Source organism: Triplophysa dalaica, chromosome 12, assembly GCF_015846415.1.
Source record: "Triplophysa dalaica isolate WHDGS20190420 chromosome 12, ASM1584641v1, whole genome shotgun sequence".
NCBI classification, from domain to species: domain Eukaryota; kingdom Metazoa; phylum Chordata; class Actinopteri; order Cypriniformes; family Nemacheilidae; genus Triplophysa; species Triplophysa dalaica.
Window position 1 is genome coordinate 13527392 of NC_079553.1, and position 26084 is coordinate 13553475.

The 26084-nt window shown below is 38.7% G+C and overlaps 2 protein-coding genes across 3 annotated transcripts in view; both read left to right on the forward strand.

Moving 5' to 3' along the window:
• Positions 1-586: 586 nt before the first annotated feature.
• LOC130433032 (tumor necrosis factor receptor superfamily member 6B-like) lies at positions 587-3315 on the forward strand. The gene is made up of 4 exons (XM_056762680.1): positions 587-640; positions 744-1125; positions 1209-1391; positions 1792-3315. Exons 1-4 carry the CDS (start codon positions 638-640, stop codon positions 2109-2111), a joined length of 888 nt encoding a protein of 295 aa, XP_056618658.1. The 5' UTR covers positions 587-637; the 3' UTR covers positions 2112-3315.
• Positions 3316-12196: 8881 nt separating this feature from the next.
• The window catches only part of LOC130432813 (F-actin-uncapping protein LRRC16A-like), an 87194-nt gene continuing 73306 nt past the window's right edge, over positions 12197-26084 (forward strand). For both annotated transcript variants that reach the window (XM_056762319.1, XM_056762320.1), the window contains exons 1-2: positions 12197-12601; positions 15514-15611. In XM_056762319.1, coding sequence (XP_056618297.1) covers positions 12562-12601; positions 15514-15611 — 138 coding nt within the window. In that variant the 5' untranslated portion in view covers positions 12197-12561. The remainder of the gene's footprint in view (positions 12602-15513; positions 15612-26084) is intronic.

A 26084-nucleotide genomic window follows, 5' to 3' on the forward strand; every position in this document is an offset into this window, starting at 1 on the left:
ATTACAATTGTTAAATGATTTAAACCCTAACTTTAGTAACAAACATTTTTGTCTAAGTATTTTGGAAAACCACATTCAGTACATATCACCTGAATAATACAATAGGTGTTTCTGGGTTGGTCCTTTTGTACCATCCAGGTTCATAACATAACTATGCACATAATCATAAGCACTCATTGTGTACCTTTAACGGTACAGTGTAATGTTCCTTTCTCCCAAGAAAAAACCCTAACCCATACAGAACCATTTTTTCTGAAATGTTGCATATTGTGCATTTCTTAGTTGCTCATAAAAAAACCTTTTAAAGTCATCCTATGCTCATAATTTAATCTAGTTTAGCGCTCATTAAAAAAATGATGATAATATATCTTAATAATTTGAATTTGGAGCTTGATGCAATGATATACCACACAGGGTACAAACACACCTAATGAAACATTTCCTGGAGATTAAACGTTATAATGAGTTTTACTACTGAGATTTTAAGCTTTTAATGTTTAATTTCAATTTACTGAAACTTATTTAATGTAATGAAGAAGCTCAAGTCTTAACTTGACTGGGTCCTCCCTCTGTGTGGGTGGAAATTGACATTTAAAAGCACTTCGCGCTTCTCATCTTTTCAGGACGAAACAGCAAAATGGTAAGCAAAGCCACGCGTTACATCCGCATGTACACTATGCCGCTTAATGAATGTATGTAACTAAATGTAAAACCTTATTCAAATGCCGTTCAATTGTTTTCAGTTGCTTCTAGCGTTAATGCTGTTCGTGTCATGCACTGATGCATCGACAGTGGAGGTCCCCACTTACCAGCACATGGACCGACAGACAGGGCAGATCCTCAAATGCAAGCAATGTCCCGCCGGGACCTACATGGTCGAGCACTGCACTCCTACCCGAGACACCGTGTGTTCGCCCTGTCCGGCGAACCATTTCACCCAGTACTGGAACTACTTACCGAATTGCCTGTACTGCGGTATCTTCTGCGTGGAAAACCAGCACGTGAAAGTAGAATGCTCACCAAAAAACAACAGAGTCTGCGAGTGTAACGATGGCTTTTTTTGGCACGCTGAATTCTGCATTAAGCACACAGAGTGTCCGTCTGGAGACGGCGTTCACAAGAAAGGTACATTATGTAAACTGCTAATGGGTGCTTTTTCCCCCTTGCTTGTAGTTCATAGATTAACTTTGTGAAATCTTTGTCCACAGGCACCGTTCACAGTGATACGGTATGCGAAAGGTGTCCGCGAGGCACGTTTTCAGCAGGCGCGTCGTCGAGCGCAAAGTGCGTAAAACACACAGATTGCGAGTCCATGGGTCTTGTCGTGATGCTGAATGGAAGCCGTTGGCATGACAACGTATGCATGACGTGTCAGAATATTCAGAAAGACGGTACGTCTACTTATCTTTCTGTGGTGTATTTAGTTACTTTAGTTACAGACAACGCACAACAAAGTAACTACAGCAAAAAACGGGGTATTTTATTGAGCAAATTCTCAATTTTGTTTAAAACTTGAATGTTTTTAATCAATCCTTTATGAGTCTGAATATAAAAGATTTTCAGGTTTTCTTTCACTGTCTTTTTCATCAGGCTTATTACAGACCCAAGAATAGAAAAAGTATAACTAAGACCTGCTTGACTTGCTAGGGAAAAAAAACCTCGACGGCTAAAACAGCTATGAATAAGAGTGAAAGACCAAAGAAAATCAGTCAACCAGTATAGACTGTGTTTAAAAGGGTTGTTGTAAAAAATGTTTGAATGTTTATTCATGATATCTTACATTTCTTACAGGTGGGTTAAGCATACTGAGGGATTTCTTGCCTCAATTCTTTGCTCATCAGAAAATACGGCTCTCCAAACTGAAGAGAGTTGTGAGAAATCTGGGCCAGAGGCAGCAAAAGCGAAACACAGTTTTCTCCAAAAGAGACTTTTTACTTAACTTCTTTTCTGAATGGATTAAAGCCGCTAGCATAGACCAGCTTAAAGGCTTACCTAAGACACTTCATTCAAATGACATGCACAAAACCGCAGAAAAACTATTCACAATTTTTAACAAGTTAGATGTCTTAATAATGTATAATTGTATTGAGTTTTTTCATTCACGTTTTTAGACTCTGTCCTGAAGGCCAGTAAAACCTCACTTCATTGCCGTAAATTTGAGCTAACAGTGTAAGACCAGGACCTGAATGGTTTTTTGCATGGGAAACTGCAGATTTATCGCCATGTTACTTTCAGTGTTTGACTTAGTATCTAACAAGCTATAAGCTTTGTAACATTATAATCACTAACATAACAGACTCATAGGAAATGCATAAGTTAAGATAGACATTAGAAATTCATGGACTTCTGCGATATGTAAATGTCACTGCCATATTAGTCTTAGGCAAACCTCCCCTACAACGACTTACAAATAAACGGGAGAGTTGGCTTTTTTGGTATTGCTAGCACAATAACGTTTACTTTTTTTAATACACTTCAATGATTTACGAACTATGTGGAAATGCAAAACATCATGTCTCTAGTAACTTAAAGCAATACTTAAAATAATGTCTCTAAAATTATTTCAGTGATAGAACTACTGGACAAATTCTAAATTCGCTGCTACATGAGCAGCCTCACAGCGGCTACAAACACATTCTGTAAATTCTTTGTTCGGCTTGGTACGCACAGCCCTGCCCATCACCTGCCTATGGAAGGCTTTTCAAACGACATTTCTGCTTTCGCCAGTTCCATCAGCTTAGTCAACAAATTAATGTGTTTTGCACTGCCTATGGGGAAGCATATACAGCGACAGTATTTATGACACTAGAAACTAGTTACCACATGGGGAACCCATTAGCAATTGTTCCATAGTGTTGCTTTAATACCTCGATAGTTAGAGTTCAATTTTTTTTCGCTGTCCAAAGGGATTGTGAAATTTGCATTAATTGTGCCTGTTATTCATGTTTAATGATATGTTGTGGATATGCAAGAAAAGCAACAGCCTAAAAATAACCACATGTTACAATATCAGTCTAGAAAAAAACAAAGACATGTTGAGATAGAACAGAACAATCGTAGAGTCATCAATCATTTTTTAAGATAAAAGATGTTAAAGCATTAAAACATTTTGTGATATGGTTAAACAAATAACACTGCTGTGCATTATAAATTGTACTTTTTTTGGCGGCAGTGTCAGTTCTGACTTATAGCGATGCAAAGTCTGATTCATTGTTTGTATAATCACACAATAATTTAATTTTGTTTTCCTTTCTAAGTATTCAGTGTCCTGTTATTTCATTGAGATGTTTAAATAAAGTTATTTGTGTGAATGCACATAGCAAATTTTTTCCTTTCAAAGAGTTCCATTTGCCGACATGACACACTGATATGAGTAGCCTACACAAGATTTTCTTATAAAGTTTCACATGTGCAGCACACATTTCAATGATGTACAAACGTGGATGTTCTACATCTGAAGTAACAAATAAACTGGTCTTCTGCACTCTTTTACTTAACAACAGAAATCAGAGTCACAACAAATCAGAGTAAAATGCATGGTTTCCATTTTTAATAAACATGTTTTTGAAGAATCTAGATGAGTATTTCCTGTCAGGACCATGCCTCATCATGTCATGTCTATTCTTGGTCTTGTGGAAGATTTATGTCGAAGCCTGAGGTTTTATGTGGAGAGAGAGAATATGACCCTTTTGATCTTCCACACTCTCTCTGATCTGCGTCTGTTCTCGCCATCTCGTTTCCTCGTTAACTTTCCATCAGCGTTTCACCCCCTATACATGCTCCCTTGTTAATTATCCTTTGTCTGTCTCCCTATAAAATATCCTTGTGTCGATTGTCCTGTGCTCGTTCGTTGTACTTGTACTTACCCGTGCCTGTTTGCCTGTGTGCCTTGCCCTGTGTGCAACTGTTTATCTGTGGATCTGTGTCTCAAACTTTATGATTTACCAAGTCATGTCTTAGTTTGTTTTGTAAGTAGTTTATAGTTATCCTGTCTCCTTAGTTTTGCCCCCACATGGGATGTCCTTTTGTTTACTGTTTATAATTAGTTGTGCTCTCTGTTTGCTCCCCATCGTGGGGTTTTGTTTTTATTAAAGTCCTGTTTTTGTTTCCCCCTCACTGCTGCCTGCTCTTGGGTTCCTCCACCCCCCAACGTGACAATTTCCTGTAGTTTTCTTTTAAAGAAACTTGCACTGTACTGTATGACAACACTTTTTTTTCCTTTCTTGTTTTATTCTTTTTTCTGACTCTTGAAGATCATTTTCTTTCTTGGAAAACAGTTATTAAACTGTCTCTCTGCAACAACAAAGCACCTGTTTGAGGAATTGTTTCGACATGTTTGGCGGAAATAAAAGCTCTGTTAATTTGACTTAATGAGATAGCGGTATTTACCCTCAAACATTTATAAGTCGAAGAACAATAATAAGCCTTTTAATCAACCTATGGCCTTTTCACAAGATGATTTGTGAAGAAAATGATGTGACAATACTTCCCACAAGTCAGAGCGGGCAACATGTTTCATGAAATCATACCATTACAGGTCAATCCGGGCCACTAGAAAGAAACCGCGCTGATATAAACAGACTGCCATTTGTGTGTTTAATTTGGCTTAAAAAGCAGCTAGTCGATGGCTCAGTTTGAAATGTAAAAGTTAAGTTTATCTAACACTGCCCACAAGACTCCATCTCATCATAAACATGTTCTGCAGCAGATGGGACTGAGCAAAACAGTCAATCTAAAAGGCACGGTTCATTCTCAGGCTTCTGTCAGTGTCTGGCTCAACGTTACAGAGGCATGAGCTCTAAATAATTTCTAGTGGCATGAGGATACCGCATTTCACTCATCTTTTGCCATGCTAAACAAGCGAAGAAACCATTAGAGGTAGTTCAAACATTAGCACACCACAAATGAAGTCAAGACTGTTTCTGGATATTTTAACTGAGAGTCACATGAAAGATTGGTAGAAATTATGATACTGTGGTGGCTAAATTATTTAAATGTGCTCTTTTTCAATGATTAAACAGACCTGGTGTTTTTTTCCCTGTTTTGTGTTCTCTCTCTCTTTCTCTTTCTCTCTCTCTCTCTCTCTCTATCTCTCTTTCTCAGCTTCTTTAAAACCACAAAGGGGAACTCCATTCGTTGCGTTTATTGTCTGCCTTCCCTTGGACTGTGGTCTTTACTAAAATTAAAAGTTTGGGAATAAGTGAAAGCCATATTTTCACAGCAGGACTTTCCCCTAGAAACAGGCCACACTTAGATGTGGATCAGTTCCGTAGCTGAGGTTCTTTCCGGCATAGTCATGTTGAAACTCACTTGTTCAAAATCTGGAAATCCTATTTTTGAAATCTAGTATTAAGTAATGTGTCTCATTTTTATGCCAGCTTTTCAATGCGAAAGTGGATTGGGTCAACCTAATCCAAATAAACACCTTTTCAGAAAGCCATATCTGGATTAGTGCTCTTCCGAGGGACATGGTGATGAAAAAAACTTGAGTTTGGAAAACATACACCATTTTTGCAATCACTCTTTTGAGACTTTGAGTTCATCCGCAAAGAACGCCTTTCATTGGTTTAAAACTGATGGTTGTGTCACGTTGGTGTGAAGAACACAACCTCTCTCACAACGTCAATAAGACCAAGGAGCTGGTGGTGGACGGAGGAAAGACAGAGAACACAGTCCTGTCACCATCAACGGAGCACCAGTGGAGAGAGTCAACAGATTCAAGTTCCTTGGTGTCAATATCACAAAGGAGCTCACATGGAACACTCAGATTGAAGCCTGAGACTGCTGAGAAAGTTTGGCCTGAATCACGACATCCTCCCTCGATTCTACACCGTCACAATAGAGACTATCCTAACTGGCTGCATCACTGCCTGGTACGGAAACAGCATCACTCTCAACCAGAGAGCTCTGCAGTGAGTGGTACTTCCCACCTAGAGACACTACCCACCCGAGTCATGGTCTGTTCTCACTCCTTCCATCAGGAAAGAGATACCGCAACATCAGAACCCGCACCAGCAGACTACATGACAGCTTCTTTCCCTAAGCAGTCAGACTCTTAAACACTTGACTCCCACAATCTACTCATTAGCACTGCACTTTATCACCCACTAGCACGCACAACTTTATAAACTGTCTTACTGTAATACAACAATGCACTACCAGTATACATCACTGGAAGTTATGTATAAGCTATACATCCACCCATAAATCCCTTGACAATGCAGTGTACTCTGTGTATATTATGGAAATGTGTGTACTTTATATTGTGTACAATTGTCTTTTATTTATTGTGTATTGTGTAAATGTATGTATATTGTGTAAAGTGTGTATATTGTTGTTTATGTATATTGTACATTTTCATATCTTGTTGCTTGTGCTGCCATGGCCAAGAGTCTTGTACTTAAGAATTTCACCATTAGTACACTTGGGTACATGATGTGGGACAATAAAGATATATATATATTTTTTTTTTAATTTTGATACGTACCACTGTACACTACATTTTTTCTTACATTTGCTGCTGTGTAGTTAGAGTAAATGTAAATTATGTGTCATTATCATGTGTACACTAAGCACATTGTGTACATTTGCTGTGTAGTTACATGTAAATGATGTGTCATTCGTTGTATTACGGTCTACCACTTGTACAGAAATGTTTACTGTGTTAATGTGTACAAGAAATGTCTAAGTTTTGTAATACTTTGTTACTTGTAATCTGTCATACTGCCATGTTGGTCAGAACTGCAAACAAGTTTCTCACATACTGTTGCACCTGTGCATATGGTAAAGGGATTTGATTTGGTAGTAATATATGCGGTATATGTATAACTCTCAATGACAGCAGAAGGCAACAAACATGCACATGGCACCAACTGACATTTATATACTGTCGTTGGCAAAAAATAACATTCATTTTAGATGCTGTGCTAAGAAAAAACATCATCAATTACGAAGTTATTAAATTAAATTATTAAAGTTTACTAGGACAGAGCATACTGTGAACTTATGCTTAAGTTTGCATCAGTGCTGCTGCATGAACATGAAAAAAATATGACTTAGTCACTATAACAGTCAAACTTCTCAAATCTGATTAAGAAAAAAATCTAAATAAGGAACAAACCCTTTGTGGAAACACTGCAGGAAAGGGCATCAGGCTTGACTGTTGATTGAAAATCAGAGGAGGTTGGTAACCAAATAACATTGGACCCCACAGAATCAAATGAGTTTCAAAAAGTTCAAATGTTAATTTAAATTATGTCAACTTGTTACAAATCATTGTATTAGTTTTGTTCAAATTATATTTATGGCTTTGTTCAAATGCAAAATTTATACATTTTACCATATCACCATTATTGTGATCATATTGCTTTGGTTGGGCTTTTGATCCCTGACTTTGTTTAAATAAAATCTCTTTTCTCTTAATTGTTTACAATAGTTTTTTAATAAGAACACTTGTGAATAAAAAAGAAAAAAAAAAATTTTGTGATGTCTATCAAGCTTTGACAAAGAGGAGAAGCGATGCTAAATAATGTGGAAGTTAATCTTTTACTACGTCAAGGTTCACAAATGCAAAGATACTGTTATGACATAAACAGACAGTTGTCTTGTCACACTTAGACATCAATCATCATACAAACCTCAACAGTGGTGACAATCATCAAACTAATTCAGATAAATAGATCCACTGAAATGCGTGCTGGAAGTCATAAATGAGTTTTGTACTATGATATAACCAAGCATGCATCGCCGCATGAAGCTTTCTTTTGTTGATTTTCACAATTGTTGAGATTCATACACTTCATGTATAATTGATGTATAATTGAGTCATCAATTGAACAAATGGAGTGTTTTCTATTAGTTCATATTGTTTTAGCACCACTGTTAGAATCTCACACTGTAGGATCAGACAAGACTCACACATTAATAACTTAATCCATAGTTTTCATTGCCACATCAGACAATGTAAACGTATCATTAAAATGTAAGAGTCAAGAGCCCAACTAAAGCAAACACGGATCACAATAATAGTGGTTTGTATAAATGTATAAATGTTTATTTGAACCAAGCCATAAATATAATTTGAGAAAAAGTAAATAAATTATTTGTAAAAAATTGACGTAATTATTTTAATAATGTTACTTTGTCCAAGGTCAAAGTAACATTTAACATGATTTTTTTATATAGAGTTAATTCATTTTTAAACCAAACTCTTCATATGTATAAACAGTATATATGTATACACTGCCCTCTAGTGGTCATGGTAAGGTGAGAATCATAGGTGTTTGTTTTTGAGTGATCATTTATACTAATAATAGAGAGTATGGAGAGGATATGATTGGGGTTATGTGATCATACAGTATTTTATGATATGGTATGACCTCTATCAGCTGCATTTTGAACTTGTAGCTATAGTTTGTTAACTTAGGATGCAGTACATTGTAGAAGTAGTTGTAAAAGTGTTTAGGAGATCAGTAGCTGTGTTGTGTTGGAATGTGGTGCTCTTGCCTGACGCTGAGAAACTTTGTAAAAAATAGTGTGATGCACGTTGAGAGTGGTATCACACAAAGGAGGAAAGGAACATGACTTTACTGTATATAGTTTCGACACATTTTGTTTTTTTTACACTGTAGAAAGAGCTTTCTATAATGATGAACTGACAGAAAATGATCTGTACAAACACCCATGCAACTTTTATTACAGTTGAAGAGGCAAATAACATTTTATTGAATGAATTTACAGAAGCTCATAATTTCATTTTCACAAACATTGACCACTGGGAAGTTAATTGACCTTTAGTTTATCAAAAAGGGCCACATGTATTTCAGATTTTTATCTTACATAATATTTTAGACCTTGTGGATCTACAGTAGCAGGGTCAATACAGCAAAAACTTAATCAACTTAATCAATAGAGCAAAAACAGCTAAATGGTAATCAGTTCGGTCATACTTTACATTATTCTCTCTTTTTACATTTATTCAATAAGTAGATGCTTTTATTCAAAGTGTAATTTAACATTTTGCCAATGAGTTAACATTACGGGCAGTCTACAAAGCCATATTTACCAGTAAGATCAGAAGCTTTAGGGAAAGATCAACATAAAGACAATTTCTCTCAAATATTTGGTCATTTTAGAGTGGCCTTTTATTGTGGCCGGCCTAAGGCACGCCTGTGCAATAATATTGCTGTCTAATCAGCATCTTGATATGCCAAACCTGTGATGGATTGTCTCGGCAAATCAATCATCAAGCCATGTCTCATCTAACCATTGTTATATTATACATCTATACACAAGATGCTGCACAATTGTAACAAAAAAGTATTCTCCCTAATATTGTAATATCAGATGGGGTTTAGATTAATGGAATATACATTGTTTCAATTTCATTGTCTTGTATACATTATCATACAGTGGGGTTAGTTGTAACACTGCTGTTTAAACGTTCTTTCCAAGCCTAGTTAACAGTTGCCAGGAGTGACTGACATGTTTCAATGTGGTGATAATTTTTAGGCAACAAGATCGTGATTAAGATAATATAAGGGTCATTCCCTTTCGTCTCTTGACGTTGTGTCGTACAAACGGATGGGGTTTGTCTTGAGAACCTATCAACTTCTAATAAACTTAGAAAAGGCCAATGAAATTGGCAAATGAAATCTGCATGCCGGACTCCGCCCCCGGACATCCAGGCATAAAACGGAGATGGCGCACTGCATTCATTTACCTTTTGTTTTACAGAGCCTTCGATTGATGATCGACTTCAGAGCTAGCAACTACTATATTTCTGCCGGATTCTTCCGACATGGTGCAGCGGACTGTCAATTCCTGCTGTGACTTCCCCTGGGCGTCTCGACGGTTCAAGAGGTGTTTGATTTTAAAAGAGCTAATTTCTCCAGCGTTGCATGTCCCGCTGTTCTTGTGGATGTGATGTGGCTGTTCAAGTGTTTGGGTCTCCAGCACCACACTGAGGCAGCCTTCGTGGACACATCCTCCAAGCCGCGTCCGGCTCTGGTTCCATTTTTCCCGGAGGTGCATGACGATCTTAGTAAGACCTGGAACGCCCCCTTTTTCGGCTCGTTCATGTCAAACCAGCTCCAACGCCCTTACTGCCCTTGATGGTGGTCGATGTGCCCCAGGTGGTCGCGGTGTACCTGTTCCCGCAGACGACGGAGAGATCGGCCTACACTCCCGTCCAAAGCATGTAAGTTTTCTGAATCATTGGTGTCGAAGGCTTAAACAGTTGCTGGCCAAGCTTCCTCCTCTCTCCACGCCATCACCATCCTACAGGTCCACCAGCCCAAGGCATTGAAACAGCTCCACGAGGGTAATACCGACCCAGGGTTTATGGAGAAACTCCGCACCGCCACCAACCTCGCCCTACGGGCAACCAAGGTGACCGCGCGGGCCCTGAGCCGACGATGTCCACACTTGTGGTCCAGGAGAGTTACCTCTGGCTTTATCCTGCGCAGATGCGTGACCCTGAGAAAGTTCACTTTCTCAACGCACCCATCGCACAGGGTGGGCTGTTTGGTGACACTGTTGAAGACTTTTCCCAGCAGTTCTCGGCAGTGAAAAAGCAGACGGAGGCCAACATCCACATCCTACCCCATCGCGACTCGGCCGCCTACAGGCCTTAGAGATCCCGTGCGGCATCTGCTTCCCAGCAGCCGGGCCCTCTTCCCAGAAGCCCCAGGCCCTCTTCCTAGCAGCCCTGGCCCTCTTCGACCCCGGCTCCGGCACCCCCGACCCAGGCAGCCCCCGAAAGAAGACGTCAAGGAGGAGACCACTGCCCCCTCAGCAGCTGTCATGGAAGCAGACACAGCACTGACGGGAAGACCACAGGGAGAGTGACACCATCGGGCCCAACCCCAGCCATGACATCGCTGGTCGGGCGATCCGGGACGCTCCTTGCCCCGTCCCAACATCTGCTAGGTCCCTCCGGGGTTTCTTTGCTCATCAAAACATTTTTCTCTGTAAACTGAAGAGATTTTTAAAACATCTGGGTCAGAGGCTACAACGGCAAAGATCATGAAATTCATGAAATTTGTTTTCGTTTTTAACAATAAAGCACCTATCCAACAATATTTTGCTCTGTTATTTTTAACATTATTTACAAGTCCAAAAAGAATCCTCACTTTGATCTTGACCTTAACTGTACTTTTTCAGTTGGCGTTTGTGTGTGCTGTTAGAATGTAAAGTCATGCCCTTGTCTCATGCTTTGTGTTGTTGTGAGCCATATAGGTCGCATTTAAGTCAGGCCTGTTTTTTTGTGTGTGTTGAATTTTTTGTTTGTTAACACAGTTTTATTGTTTACAGTCACTGCATTACCTCGGGTGAACATAGATTTCTGTGATACATATATTTGTTTATTACTTACACAGTCAGAAAAGTTGATCAGATCTATATTGCATTGAAAATTGTGTCCTGTGTATTTACTATACATTATGTGAAAAATAAAAGTGAATCACTGTCTCAATGTGTACGGGTTCTGTCAGTCCTGGCTACTAGTCACACACCAGAAACAATCATCCATTTCTAACAATAATAAAACACATCTCTGAGATGAACATGTATCCATCTGTCTTGTGTAACTGTTTCGACTTGTTCAGAGAAAATTTTAGAGTTGTCAGTTTTGCTAACTGAAATAACAGTATTTCGTCTAAACATTTGTATGACCTTTTGGACTTAAATACACATTTATGTTTTTGGTAACCTCATCGAATGGCAGACTTTCTTGAACTTCAACTCATCGAAACCAAGACAGATTCATACTTGCTATGTTGCTATGGCTATGTTGATTAGTTTAAATAGTAATTCACAAGGTTAAAACACGCACTTCCTGATGCAGTCATGCTGCCCATGCAGTGGACATCAAAAAAATGATATGAAAATGTATAATGGGGAAATCTTGTTTTTTAGATTTATTTCTATATAAGAGAAGTGTTAACATATTTCTTTTGCACAAAGGATAGGGACAATGGCTCTCTCTCAAGTATATTTTAATACACGCATGTCCTTTCCTTTGTAATTCCCTATTATTATATCCCATTATTATATGTATATTCCCTTTAATTCCACGATAAACCACCAGATGTCCTCTGCGCCCCATTCACCGGTCATCTGGAGCGGGAGCTCCGTGATTTGCTCTCGGGCGGATGTAGAAGGAGCGACGGCTATAGGAGGGGCAAATCCAGGCGGACTGAATCACACCCCGTCCGTGATAAGGGGCTTGAGATTCTCGCGAGGTGAGCGGACAAGTCATGCAATTTCTTCCAATACGCGGATTTTACTCTTCGTACTCCTCGATGTCTCTTCATGAATGATTTTCCACAACCATTACCCAGCCGATGTGCAAAGGGAGATGCGCGAAGACGCTAACAGTAGATTACAGGGGAAACATTGTAACCAAAGTGTCCCTGGCTGCACCTGATATCTAGTCCTAACAAACAGGGGAGAAGACCTGCCTTTATTACCCCGATCGACTTTATTATTCATGTTTTATGTCGGTTGCCTCGTCTGTCTGGTTTTTGCTCCGTGCACACATTTTGGACGTCAAACCGTAAAATGAGTGAGGAAATATCAGATGTCCCGAAAGAACTGCTTGGTAAGGATTTCTACCCCTGTGTATATTATCGCTTCACATCAAATAATCGCCGAGTAGTCAAAATAATCGAATAGTTTAAATTCGTATGTTTTAAACAGATGCTGTTTATTATAGACCATTAAGTATATTATAGAATGAACGAGCGTTGCTTTGTTTATTAATACATTTCAGGTTTACCATTCAAATATACGGCGTTTAATTGGAATGAATGAATAGAGTTAAATCCCGCTTGTTCGAGTTCAAAGTTATTATTGTTGTTCTTGATATTCTGTTAGTGTTTGTTTTGTGTTGGTATTTGATGTTGTGCATCGTGTCGCACAGTATCTCTGTGTTATTGAACGTCATGATGTGTTTTATTTTGTTGTTTATGTTATATTGTTATGTTATATTTATTATTGTTTGTGTTAAATGTGTACACAGCTGCACTGAATACAAATAATTGTAAGGAATTGTGTTCATATCATCAGTTCCTGACAGAGCTAACAGTATCAACGTATACAATCACTGTATTGTATTCATGGTTTTATTGTATGCTGTTGTATAATGGGAAAAATCAGTCTGATTTTTGGAGGGAGGGGTGTTAAACTATCACTGTCAACCCAAATTTGAGGCATGTTTGCCTTGTAGTGATTTTATTATAAAGCTAGTATAGATCAGGTGAGCAGAGAGATTCTTTTATACATTTTGGTTCCTGTCCTGTCTGTGAAGTTACACGGACTTGGATACGTTTACTTGGATGTGCACTGCTCAAGGAAAACTTATGTATGAAAACATAATTCAGAGCTGCAGATTGCACAGGAGATAGATGTTAAATGTTTCTTAAGCGGTGTTGGAATGTCACCATACACCCAGTAGTTCATAACAGTAAGGCTTTTCCCAATCGAAACATACACACGTGTATATAAAAAATAAAAACTTTACAACGGAAGTGTACTTGCCTGTGTAGTTCAACAAATAAGAGGTTTCTGCTGTTATTTAGAAGCAAATCCTTCTCAGGTAGTCATAAGTAGTCATTTTTTTCTGTATCTGTCAACATACTGTAGCTATTAATTTCCCCTACACCTCAACACATATGTGGAATTCATTTGTAATTCCCCCACAAGGCACATTTTCTTCAAGTGCATTAGTATCAGTGGACTACTTGGTCGTACTTTGTTACAGGGTGTATGGGCATGTTTTAGTCTGTCCCATAGCAATGAATGTAGACACTTTTAGAGAAAACCCCTTATGAATGTTCCTCAACCCGTTCCCACAGGCTTCCGACCCTCAAAGGGAAAAGAGACAAATGTGGCGGATTTAAAGCAGAAAGGGACCTCATTACCTATTCAAACTCTTGTGTTTGACAATGGGGTAATTAGCAGCAGAGCATCCCCATGTGAAGTGAGGAAGAGATAGTGGCCTTAGTGTTTTACTGACCACAGGACAAGGAGATCTTACTGAAGAGAGTGAGGCATTGTTCTCTTTGGGACGGGTCGCAGCGATGGTTGTCACCTGAATTCACTTTATGTTTGTGTCAGAGCGAGAAAACATGAGTTGGAATTTGAGTTCACTTCACACTGTGTGTGTGTGTGTGTGTGAGATTATGGTGACCATGATTCTGTTATACGTTCTTGCCATAATATCACTCTAGAGCTATTGGTATAAATATTCTTAAAAATATGTTGTTTTGAGTGGCAAACAATGAAACTTGGGGTTTGAAAATGACATGGGAGTTAAAATAATGGGAGTAAAAAAAGTCTTTGAAGTTTATTAGACAATATTGGCTATTATTTTATCCCACTCAGAGATCAACACTTAAACACTTAAATTATTCTTAAATAAAATTGCGTGTTTTTATATCTTCTGTCCAAAACAAGTTGAGGCTTATGAGGAAAGCTTTCCAGTGTTCTTTTCCATATAGGCTAATGAACTTCAACAGTTACAACTTCATTGTAGCTTCAAAAGACTCTAAACGACACCAGTCGATGAATAATTTTAAAGTGAACTACTCCTTTAACAGAGCAAGCGATGCGTTTATTGGACAGTGTTTCAATGAGCTGCAGATATTACAACTGCACCCCAGCAGCAGGCATGACCCACTTTTTACAAGACTCCAGAGCAAGATGACAGAGAGAGTCAGCGAGGGTGTGAAGAATCGATTAAAGGTGGAACTTTGGTATAAATATGACTGTTGGTGACTATCTGCACCATGCCAGACATGTGAACTTGTGCTTGATGTGAAATTAATGTGATTTACCCCCCCCTCCCCACACACACACATTTATCCAGCCATCTCTCTCTCTCTCTCTCTCTCTCTCTGTGGATATGTCAAAGGGATAGTTCATCCAAAAATCTGCATCATTTAATTGTACACTAACACAAAATTGTATTTGTTTCAAACCTGTTTACATTTCTATGTTGAACACAGAGAAAGATATTTGGAGGAATGTTAGCAATTTTCAGTTCTTAGACATCATCCACAGACATAGTAGGAAAAAAATATTGTGTTTTTATTGTTCTGTTGAACAGATAATTAAATAATTTTACGAATAAAGGAAAACAAAGAGTTCTCAGGCACCTCTGACTGCCATTTAATTCTTCCTACTATGGTTGTCAATGATGTCCCAGAACTGAAAATTACAAACATGCTTCCAAATCTCTTTTTTCTGTGTTCATCGGAACAAAGTAATTTATACAGGTATGAAATTACATAAGGGTGAGTATATGAAGACAGAATTCAAATTTTTGGGTGAACTATCCCTTTAATGTGAAACCATGCTTACTCAAAGATTGTCCTTTCTTATCTGCGTTCTAAAATGATGGAGAGAACCAGCAAATAATGCTAAAAACTTGTTTGACATCATAATTTTTGCTTTTGGTAAATAGCTCTAAAAAGTTTCCTAATCTGTTCTTCTCCTGGTCTCTCCTCTTAGAGAGCGTAAAAGATGCAGTGGGACGGAAGATCAAGCTGGTGGTTCAGAAGAAAGTTAAACTGGAGATCAAAGGAGATAAAGTGGAGAACCGAGTCCTGGTGAGTCACTCCTTTCCCATCCATCCCATCCTTTCTTTATGTCTACAAAGTAGTTCAACACTAGTATTTTTGGTTTGCCGATTAAGGAAGGCTTATTTCAGAAACTGCATGATGAAGCTTGACTATGAGACACTACAGTACTGACAGGAGAAGAAGTGTCGTCCAGTGTGAGTTCTGTGTTAAAGTGCTGGTGTGACACAGCTTCGGGTTCTCATTGCTAAAGTGAGTCTCGTAGTAAAGGCATTTTATTATTGGTGTAGTAGTTGTGTGCTGATGTCTAGGGAGGATTGTTTTAGTGCTCACTCTTGATTAATAAAGGGAGTGTTCTGGAGAGATGCCACAGGCTCTTTAAGTTAATATCTGTATTAGTTTGACAGAACTGCGGCGTAGGGGATGTTTTTTTTAAAACAGTTTTTAATGGCACTCGGACAGTTCTTGACTGACTCTAGGAAGACACCAAGAGCACTGCAGTAAGAAGCTGCACAGCAGTATTAGAAAAGAAAAACTAGATTATGATGTCTGAAGTGGTGCATGACAGTGCAAACCATGCTAAAATAAAAGAAACCATCACCAAATTTCCCAAAATTCATTTAATGGTTATGATGGCAATTGAATTTTGTTTTAATGGAAACCTTAATGGTGTCTGTAGGTCTCTAATGTGTTGAGGTCTATTAGTGGAACGTTATCTCGCCGATGGGAACCAATAAACACAAGAAATAATGTCCCAAAATGCACAGCGTAGATGAATTTTGTAACTTGACTTAACTTTTTAATGGTAAACAGTGAATGGTTCAAAACGGTATTGTAATAGAAACCATTAGAGTTTGTATTTAATCCATTCGAATTTCTGTGATGGTTTCTGTTGATTTTTTTGGAGGGAAATTAGCAACCATGATGTTCTGATTGGTTGGCATGGGGTTGCTAGGTTGTTGTTTTCTATCTAAAACCTAAAGGAGCTCAATTCTATATTCTGCTCTTTAGATATGGCTCAAACCTTTAATATACTTTTTTATATGATTTCAGAAAAGAAATATCTATAAATTATTAAACAAAAGTATGATGTCCCTCATTAATATTTGACTGTTTTTTTATTAATAAAATGTGAGCGGCATTTTTTCTTTATATGGTGATTCACAGTTCGATTCTACAAATTGACTATGCATTTACACATGTGGTAGATACTTAACTAATTACAGAGCTTTCAATCTGTGGGCTACATTTTTCTAACATCTAAACTATGTTTATTCCCTGTCATTGAACCCACAGTATTTTGTGCCAGTTGTGCTACAGGACCACTAAGGTGGCTTTCACACCTGAAGTTTGGTTCGGAACGGGGCACTGTTCAAATGAAAAATCGCTAATGTGAGTGTGAACACTGTTAAGCAATCTCTAGTGTGCACCAAGGTACCCTACCGTGAGACTACCTGAAGGAGGTGGTCTGAGTGTGGTTGCGTTTGAACTGTGGTTCGCGAAAATGAGAACGCTACATGGACCTGAGGCCACATTTTGATCAGGAAGTAAAGTAACCAGCACATGCCTTTTAGCCAATTATGATGTATTTACTTCACGAAACACTTGTAAGAGATGATAGCGTTGATGATTTATCTTGGATTCAAGCGAGAGCATTATATTCACAAGAAGCAAATGAGGTCAGAGCGGCAAATGACTTGCTGTTTACTCTTCTGCGCATAATAGCATCAAATGAATAAAAAAATGCTAAATATTGACCGTGTTCTGTTTTCTATCATACGCCCTACACGTTTGTGATGACATGAGATGAACACAAACACACCTGGGTTCGAAAGTATCAAGCTGAGTATGAAACCAAACTAATGCTGCGGGAGGTGCCGAGATCAATCGCGATCGGGTTCAGACCCCAGCAAACGTGCCCAGTTTGAAAACGCCCTATTTAAATTACTTTCTGATGCAGGAAAATCCCTTTTGATATTTGTTGGAAACAGATCAGTTAAAGCATATTACTGTCATATGCAATGATACATTTGGTTTAGTTGCACTGAGATCGTGGTCAAACAGTCAGTGTTAAATGAGGTCTGTAACTTTAAAACCACAGATGTCTAAGCTCTGACTATTACACTTCATAGATGTTCACAGATTTGCACAGGCAGACAGCCAGACTCACTATTTGACATTAATTCTTGTGCTCTCTGAACACAACAAACATTGTGTAGGAGTGTTGTTGGACAACACTGAAAGAGCGATAGGCAGAACACTAGAGAGTCATGAGGGGGAAAACAGTGCTGGAATTTCCCTGGAGATTGCTGGGAATTCTGTCATGATAACTGAACTCTGAGAATCAAAGACTGGCACCTTAGCTACTGTAAATAAATGACTGGGAAGTAAATGGGTGTATAGAGAATTTATCTCTCAGGAGAAAGAGAAGTGTTTTGCGGGAAGTGACAAAACAAAACAATAAGTTGCCTGTCACTGGTTTCTTTCTAACATCTAAGCATTCAAGAACTTGTCAGGCATCTTTTTCTGAGGCAAATTTTCTTTGATGTCCATAACCAACAACAAAAGCGCAGGAAATACCCAATACGGCAACAAATAAAAACGCACTATAGGCGTCCACATGCACCTGAGGAAAGAAAAAATAGCCAGAAAAAAAAATTGTCAGTCACATCACAGGACAGATTGCTAACACGGGAAAACACACAAATGGTTATAAAATGGACTATGTCTCTCTACTATTTTTCTGTAAAGAGAGGGTGAGAGAGAGGAGACGAGAGCACTTCAAATAGTCAGTCACTGATACAGTAAACCCCCAGGCCGTAGTTCAAGCTCTGACTTGTCTAGTAGACAAAAAGATATAATTCTTAAAGCAGCAGGAAATAGAAACTGTATTTGTTAGGACAGGTTGTGTCCATGAGTTTGTGAGCCAGCACTTTTAATTCCACTTGGTCTAGTTGGCAAATGCTCACCTCAGGTGCTTGGACCTCGAGCAGGGCTAGCAGCCAACAAACCCATCTCCAGGAGAGAGATAAATCCATCACTCCTTACTCTTTGTACTAGTTTTTTATTAAAATCCATCTCCAGTATTAATTTCAGGTTTTGGTATGTTTATGACAAATGCTACTATCACATACTGCATACTTTTTCCTGGTAATGTTATGCATTTTATGTATACAGACCATTGGTGATAACTTCAATAATGAGGTCACATGGCAGTTATGGAGCAAACTATACTATATTTTGTGATTTTTTTTTTTTCTTTTAAAGTCCTACTTTGGATTATTTAGTGTTTCCAACAAGTTAACGTACGCAGTGTGTAAAAACACTTTCATTTTCTACTTCTTTACTGACTCTGGCGATTCATCTGTCTAATCCCCTCCTTTCTGTCAGCCTTATTTGATCTGATTGGTCAGATGGTCTAGTCTGATGTGATTGGTCTACCGCATGCAGTGTCACAAAATGAACGTAAACGGACATTACACTGAGCGACGCAAATCTGTCCCGGAACTGAAATTAGAACGACAGACAGTTCGCGAGATTCAGAGTCGACTCCTTTTTCCCAAGCCAATAACTTTGTTATTTGTTCACTTTCGGCTTTCCAACTTGGCAGACTCCTTACATATACACACAGCAACTAAATACATTTGAACTAAATACATTTCAAGGTTATTGTAATAGTTACTCATAATAGTATAATGTAGAGTATATATTATTTTTCTTCCTTAAAACAACATTTCAATGCAATGGGTAAATGCACTTTAGCTTTGTCATATTCACCTTATTTTTCTGAATTGATGGCTGTTCATTGGTGTTGAATAGCAAATTAATAATGCACAGTCATCTTTAATGGAATGGTGTAGAGTTTTGCAGTTCTCAATGAGAAATTGGATACCTTTTGTTTTCATCTCTGGGCGTCCACTGTCTGAATAATGGGTGTGGATGAGGGAAAGAGACCATCTGTGTGGAGTTATTCACTGCCAGGGTGATGTTCACAGTGACCGACCTATCCCTTTAATCGCCTCACAGTTAACAGCTGATACAGCCTACAGTTCAAAGTCTTATTCATGATTTCACATTGATTGTTGGCTTTCATATATTTTGGCTTTCTTGTAGCTCAGTTGTTAGAGCATGGCGTTGGCATGGGTTCGATCCCTAGGATTGCACATACTCCGATACAAATAGAATCATGCGATGGAAGTTGCTTTGGATAAAGCATCTGCCAAATGCACTTGCTGCATATGGACTACAGACCTTCACATAGGTCTTCAACAATGTTTTGACTTTTGAACAGGAGCCTTGTGGAGGATTAAACCATGTGTGTGTTACCTTACTGTCAAATTCCACATCACTGTGACTGTGGGAGTCTGCGCGCTTCCTCATGGCTTGCCTTAACACGACAGAGATTACAGGGCACTGCGACAAAGAACCTCATACAACACACAGGGTCCTAATGCTCATCAGGTTCAGCTTGATGCTCGATGACGCATCCAACCACTGTGGCGTGAGCCTGGGTATTGAGGAGAAATTGGAGGAGCTTTAGCAGAAAATGTCTTTTGGAATTTTAAATGGACATTTGTAACTGAAGCTTTGATGGAATCACTATCACAGTTTCACAGATGGGTTAGATGGCCCAAGTAGGCTACAAGACCCAATCAGAAGGCTGTCATGTCAGGGGCAAGTCTTGGCCATTTTTTTATGTAAATAACTTGCTGTCTTAAGACAGACACTTTTTCAGTAATTTTGGATATTTAATAAAGATAACTATTCCTTTAAAGCGGCAGTCCGTTGGATTGGCCTCTTTGTCGCCATCTCAATTTGTAATTGCTACTCCAGGTGATGTGCGTAGGTATTTCTTTGGCAGGTGATATAACACAAATAAGAACATAAACAGACACAAATTGCGCAATTGGAGATTGTGTTGAAGTGTTTTGATATTATTTCAGGGGGCTGGGACATTTAGTTATTTTTCATGGAATGCCCGAACGTGGGTCTCAAATGCTGACAGGCACGGTCATAAATCCTTATACACCATACAACTATGTATACTGTATGCAAAGCCTTGCCATCATATCTGGGATATAAGTCCGTAAAATCAGAGGCTTCACTTGTCCATGCTTATTCGTGCAATATGAAATACAGATGTGGGGAGGTAACGTTAACATAATTTCTAAATCACATGAGGTCCCCAGATAATACTAATCCCGTTCGAATAACGTTTATCATAATGAACATAACAAAGAGAGAAAGAACAACCGATGAAACTTTACCCGTCTGTATTAACGCAACAATTGCGCAATGGTTTTCTGTTATCTTTTGAAATATTGATATGTCTTAACGTTACCTGTTCAGAAGAAATAAAGTGATGTCTGCATCCATTTACAATCCTTTCAGATCACAGTGTTCATGCCACCTTTGAAATGCCTTGCCAATATTAATTCTTGTTTTCGCACGAGTCTGATCACATTCCCTGTTTCTTTCTAAACTGTCATCAGTTCGTTCTTTCTGGGGATTCATCATTTGTGAAAAACAAGATGTCAACACTGCTTGGCGATTATATGTAAAAGTACTGAACGCCGCCATAAATAATACTAAACGTTGTATGAAATCCTACCCAGCAGTTGTGAGTACAAGTTATGAATCGCTTGTCACTCGCATCCACATGCGGATTAGCAGCCGGACCCCCTTCGTTCTGTGTACGAATGTGACTAAATTGCGCATAGACGAAAGACACCATATAAGGATCTCCGGGATAGTCGACCCGACAGGGCAAATTACAAACCATTATTACAAGCCTTCCGTGGTGAATTCAGCAAGGGTAATGACACAGTTTTAAACATCGTTCTTGCTCAATAGTTGGTTTAAGCTAATTTGTACTCAAAAGAACTTGCAGACTACAACTTTAAGGCTGTCAGTTAGTGGTCGACCAATATGAGTTTTTTTAATGGCCGAAACCGATATAAAAAAGCACTTTGGGCAATATTGGGCTGATATAACACAAATGCATTGCAGTCAATGAGAGACATACAGAAAATTCTTAAAACTAAATGAACAATTTTTTGGTATTTTGTGGCTAGTTAGTAGCATGTAGCTTTGCATTAAAACAGACTTGAAACCCTTAGGTGCAACGTGCACACACAACATTATGCTCTCGTACAGTTAAATGGGCCAAAAATGAATATAATATAAAGGAGTTGTGTTATTATTAGTACTGACAATAAAATATTTTTAACTCATCCACCTCACATGACCCATTAGACTGTGGTCACCCGATTGAAAAAAATGATAATTCAAATATTTTGCTGCGGTTATATAGCTTTTGGTATAACTACATTGCTATTACGCAAACATAATAAAAACATTTGATCTCAACATGCTTCAGTTTTATTCTGAGCTGTAGAGAGATTCCATTGCATGCAAACCCAAGCATCCATGACGTATGTCAAGAGCACATACACTCTTAAAAATAAAGGTGCTTCACAATGCCTTAGAAAAACCTTTTTTGTCTTTTTTTGTCATACAGTGTTTTGACCCTACAGGGAATTGTGCATGATAACAGACCCTGTGATGAAATAAGTGTAGATTTACATTCTTTAATGGGTACATGTGTGTGTTGGAGAGGAAGTGAAAAATGTGTTATGAACCAGATTGTGTGCAAGTAATTAATTTCACACAGTATTTTTCACTGCCGTCTGGCTCATATATAATTCACAGGCTTTTGGAGCACTGGTGTTGAGCTGCTTTCTGTATGGTTAAAACAAAGTCTGTCTGGTGTGATTCACGTTTCACATGCACTTTACTTTAACCATCACACACACGCACGCACAGACTCACAAACACACACACACACACACTAAGTGTAATGAGTCCACAGGGGAGAGACCTTCACTATAACATTCACCCGCTGTCTGCTGTGAAGATGTTGACCATTTCACATCACAAACTAACACAACTCACATCCTGCTTCACCTGAACCTGAGTTAACTTTACTTCTAATTTTTAACTGGAAGTTAATAGCGTTGCGCCTCAACAAAATTTTGTTTTAACTGGATTTGTTATTTTCTCTCAGCCTTCTTCAATACGTATGTGTAGGTCACATGGGTCGCACAGATTTAGGGAGGCACAGAGGGAATAGAAGTAAACAAACAAGGGATCACCTAACATAAGATTGATTGATTTCATCAGCACAACCTCAAAAATTCTTAGTCACAAAACATTGTGCATAAAATATACATAACATTGTATCTGTCTTTTACGTTGTATTTTTCCACCTGTCTCCTCTGGGTTGTATCATCTGGATTGGATGTTGTTTTCTCTTTCTCTACGACTTATCAACAGATAAAAAATCCTGTAACATGAGGCAGGCACCACTATGAGTTTCTTTTGAAGATCAAGATGTTTCATCTTACCCCTCTCAGCTTGCCTCGTCTCTGCCTCTTTCATGTCATGCTTATATGTTGCTGTTTCTCTAAATACAATATAGTTTCTGCTTGTACTGACCTTCAATGTTTTGCTGGTTATTCTGGGAAATTATTCTGTGCTTGTAGAAGCTGTTACAAAAACATAGATGGGGTTTCATCTAGAGAACCTATCATCTTCTGCCTAGATTAGAAACGGCCAATGAAATTGGCAAATAAATTTTGCATGCCGGACTCCGCCCCCGGATATCTGGGTATAAAATGGAGACGGCGTGCTGCCTTCATCCACCTTTGGGCTGTGGAGCCTGAGAGCATCTCTCGACTGCTGCAGCGGGCGGCACGCGTTGTGGTATGAAGGACACAATGTCTTGTTCCCTCCATCAGAGAACTAGGGTTTCATCCGTAAGCAAGACGTTTCCATTCTGTCGGTCTCTTGACGTTGTGTCGAACCGACCCATGGGTTCCTATGGAAAACAACACTGCGCTGTGCCACGTCCAATCTCTAGCGAAGCGATGGTGATTGGCCTGGGCATTTCAGACATGAATGCTAGCGCAAAATTTTAACTGTCCAGTGGATCGGTAGGAGGTCCCAGAGCATTTGGTAAGGTGGGAAGCCCCTGCCACCAGCCGTCACAGGCGCCAATTTCATTGATGGTAGGTTCTTAGGACAAAACCCCATCTGTCGGTCCGACACAACGTTGAGAGACCGACAGAAAGGGAACTATATTTTTCTTCTTTAAACGGTTATAAAACAGTGTAACCAGTCAAGGCATTTTTCAATTAAAATAAACAATATTGTAGCAAAAACAGGAATCTTGCCAACTACATTCTTGTTTATTATGGGATGAATTAATTTTTGCATGTCCATTTATTAATGTCACCAAAAATATTTATAAAACCAAACCGCCAACAGATAATTGATCCCGTTTCATATAAGAAAATATAGCGCCTATAGAGAAAAAAAGACACCAGAGTTTAATGTGATTCAGACAGAGATTGTCTGACTTGTTATGAAACTCTACGCAGGTTATAGAAGGTTGCTTTTTGTTTGATTGTGGACTGTTCCGGATAATGTGTGTGACACTGCTCATCTTCATCAGTCTGTTTAAGACATCAGATATGACGATTATACCAAATAGAGAGCTGTAGGTTAGAATCCCATGTGCCTGGAAGAAAACGGCATGATCCATTTTTCCATGGGTTTTGTTACAGAACGAGTGGAGAACAACTGCCATAAAGGTCCCATAAATTGGTCCCTCACTCCATGCCCTTACAGTGTTCCAGAGATCTGCAACCTCTTGTTTACCATACTAAAACTTTAAAATCTTGGCCACATCACCGCCAGAAGAAAAGTAAAGTCGGCTTTAAGTGTACAGAGCATGTTGGTTTATGCTTGTAGGGAAAGTGTCTCATGGTGCCCTGCTGCACTGAAACTGATGTTTAACGCACACAATGAGTCATCTGTTCTGTTTGATGTGTACACACAAGACTCTTTACAGAAACCTGAACTTTACTTGGAACGCGAGATGATTATTGAGGAGAAATGTCCAAGTCGTGGCCCTTTTCTTAATGTGACTTTAGCAGCAGATTTGTAGGTTAGATGTATTTTAAGAAACAGCACCATGGTAACCACTGTAGCCTTTTTTTTGCTTGTTCTGTCATGGGGTTAGGATAAGACTAATGTCAAGGTCTCGGTCTTTATAGCAAATTCCTCGCCTGCCTATCACTTAGCAAATTGACGTATACGGGTTGTTGATAAATAAAGCGTAAATGTGTCTTAGGATGTGACAGCAACCAAAAAACTAATGAAGATGGATTTATCTTATGCTATTTTATACTATAAATATAAATAAAATAAAATAATATATTATAAATAGGGATGTAAAAATATAAAATGTTTCTGTACGATAATACCTCGGCATAAAGTCCACAGTGCAATATTTATTGCAATATTTAACATGCCAAATAATGACTTGGAAAATTGCCATAAGTATCCTCTTTTCTGTATCCTCTAATCGTAACTGTTGATAAGAAGTATGAGTTATAGTATGGAATGGGTCAAATGACCTAAAAAACTTTTATGAAATAAAAGAATTGCACCATATGGACCTTGCCAACATTACCCTTACTAACATTCTCTATGTTAGGCCCAGAAGACCTATATTTAATACAGTCATGTAGGCATGCAGCGATTACCGAATTTCAACATTAAAGGGATAGTTCAGCCAAAAACTCAAATTTGCCGTTTATTTACTCCCTCCTCAGGCAAGGTTCACAAGTAGAACCATAGAAGATTGTTTGGTAAATCCACAGCCCTATCTGCTTCATATAATGGCAGTATATGGGGTCTGCCATTCTAAGAGTTTCTAAAGCACATAATTCCTAAAAGCGGCTCCTGGCGACAAGTGTCTGCTTTTAAAGCCCCCTCAGGATAGATTAAACCATGAAAATATGAGGTGTATACTACAATATAGACTAAACTTGAAACCTTTTTAAAAAATTGTCAAAGGCAAAAAGCAAACTACAGCATATCACTAAATGGGGTTTATTCAAATATACCAAAAAGGCTCACTGGAACTAATGTGCCCATTGACTGCAATTTTATTTCTGACTTTGGGGATGTCTCCTAGACTTTACTATACCTAAATAAAATCTCAATTACTTGTCAGTCGCAACCGTTATGTTCCTGTCAGAAGATTATTTCTTATAATGACCTCACTCAGGAGAAGCTAGACACAGATCAGGCCATGTAAGACAGAATTATTAATGCCAGATAAACCCCAGATTGCTCATGAATGGTTGCCTTTGCCCACAAGCGGACACCTGCTCTGTGTCTCTCACGGCCAGAGAGATCTGCCAGCACGACTGCTTGCAGGAAATTGCCGCTCTTTTTCAGCTGTGCTGTGCTGAACACGACCCTGTGGACGTGCCAGACTATGAAGTCCAACTACAGCATGTTCTAATAGCTTAAGCCTTAACGTTTTGCAAATAAAACTCTAAAGGTCTAAAATATGCCATCGAAACATAACGTTTAATCGGCTGGACGTTGAGATGAGTGTGAAGAAAATTGATACTAGAATGGTCATCA

Bases quoted from the DNA above. Each gene is read 5' to 3' on its own strand.
- LOC130433032 (XM_056762680.1), top strand. The intron at 1,126-1,208 runs GTACATTATGTA...CTTTGTCCACAG, and splicing joins AGACGGCGTTCACAAGAAAG to GCACCGTTCACAGTGATACG. The intron at 1,392-1,791 runs GTACGTCTACTT...CATTTCTTACAG, and splicing joins TCAGAATATTCAGAAAGACG to GTGGGTTAAGCATACTGAGG.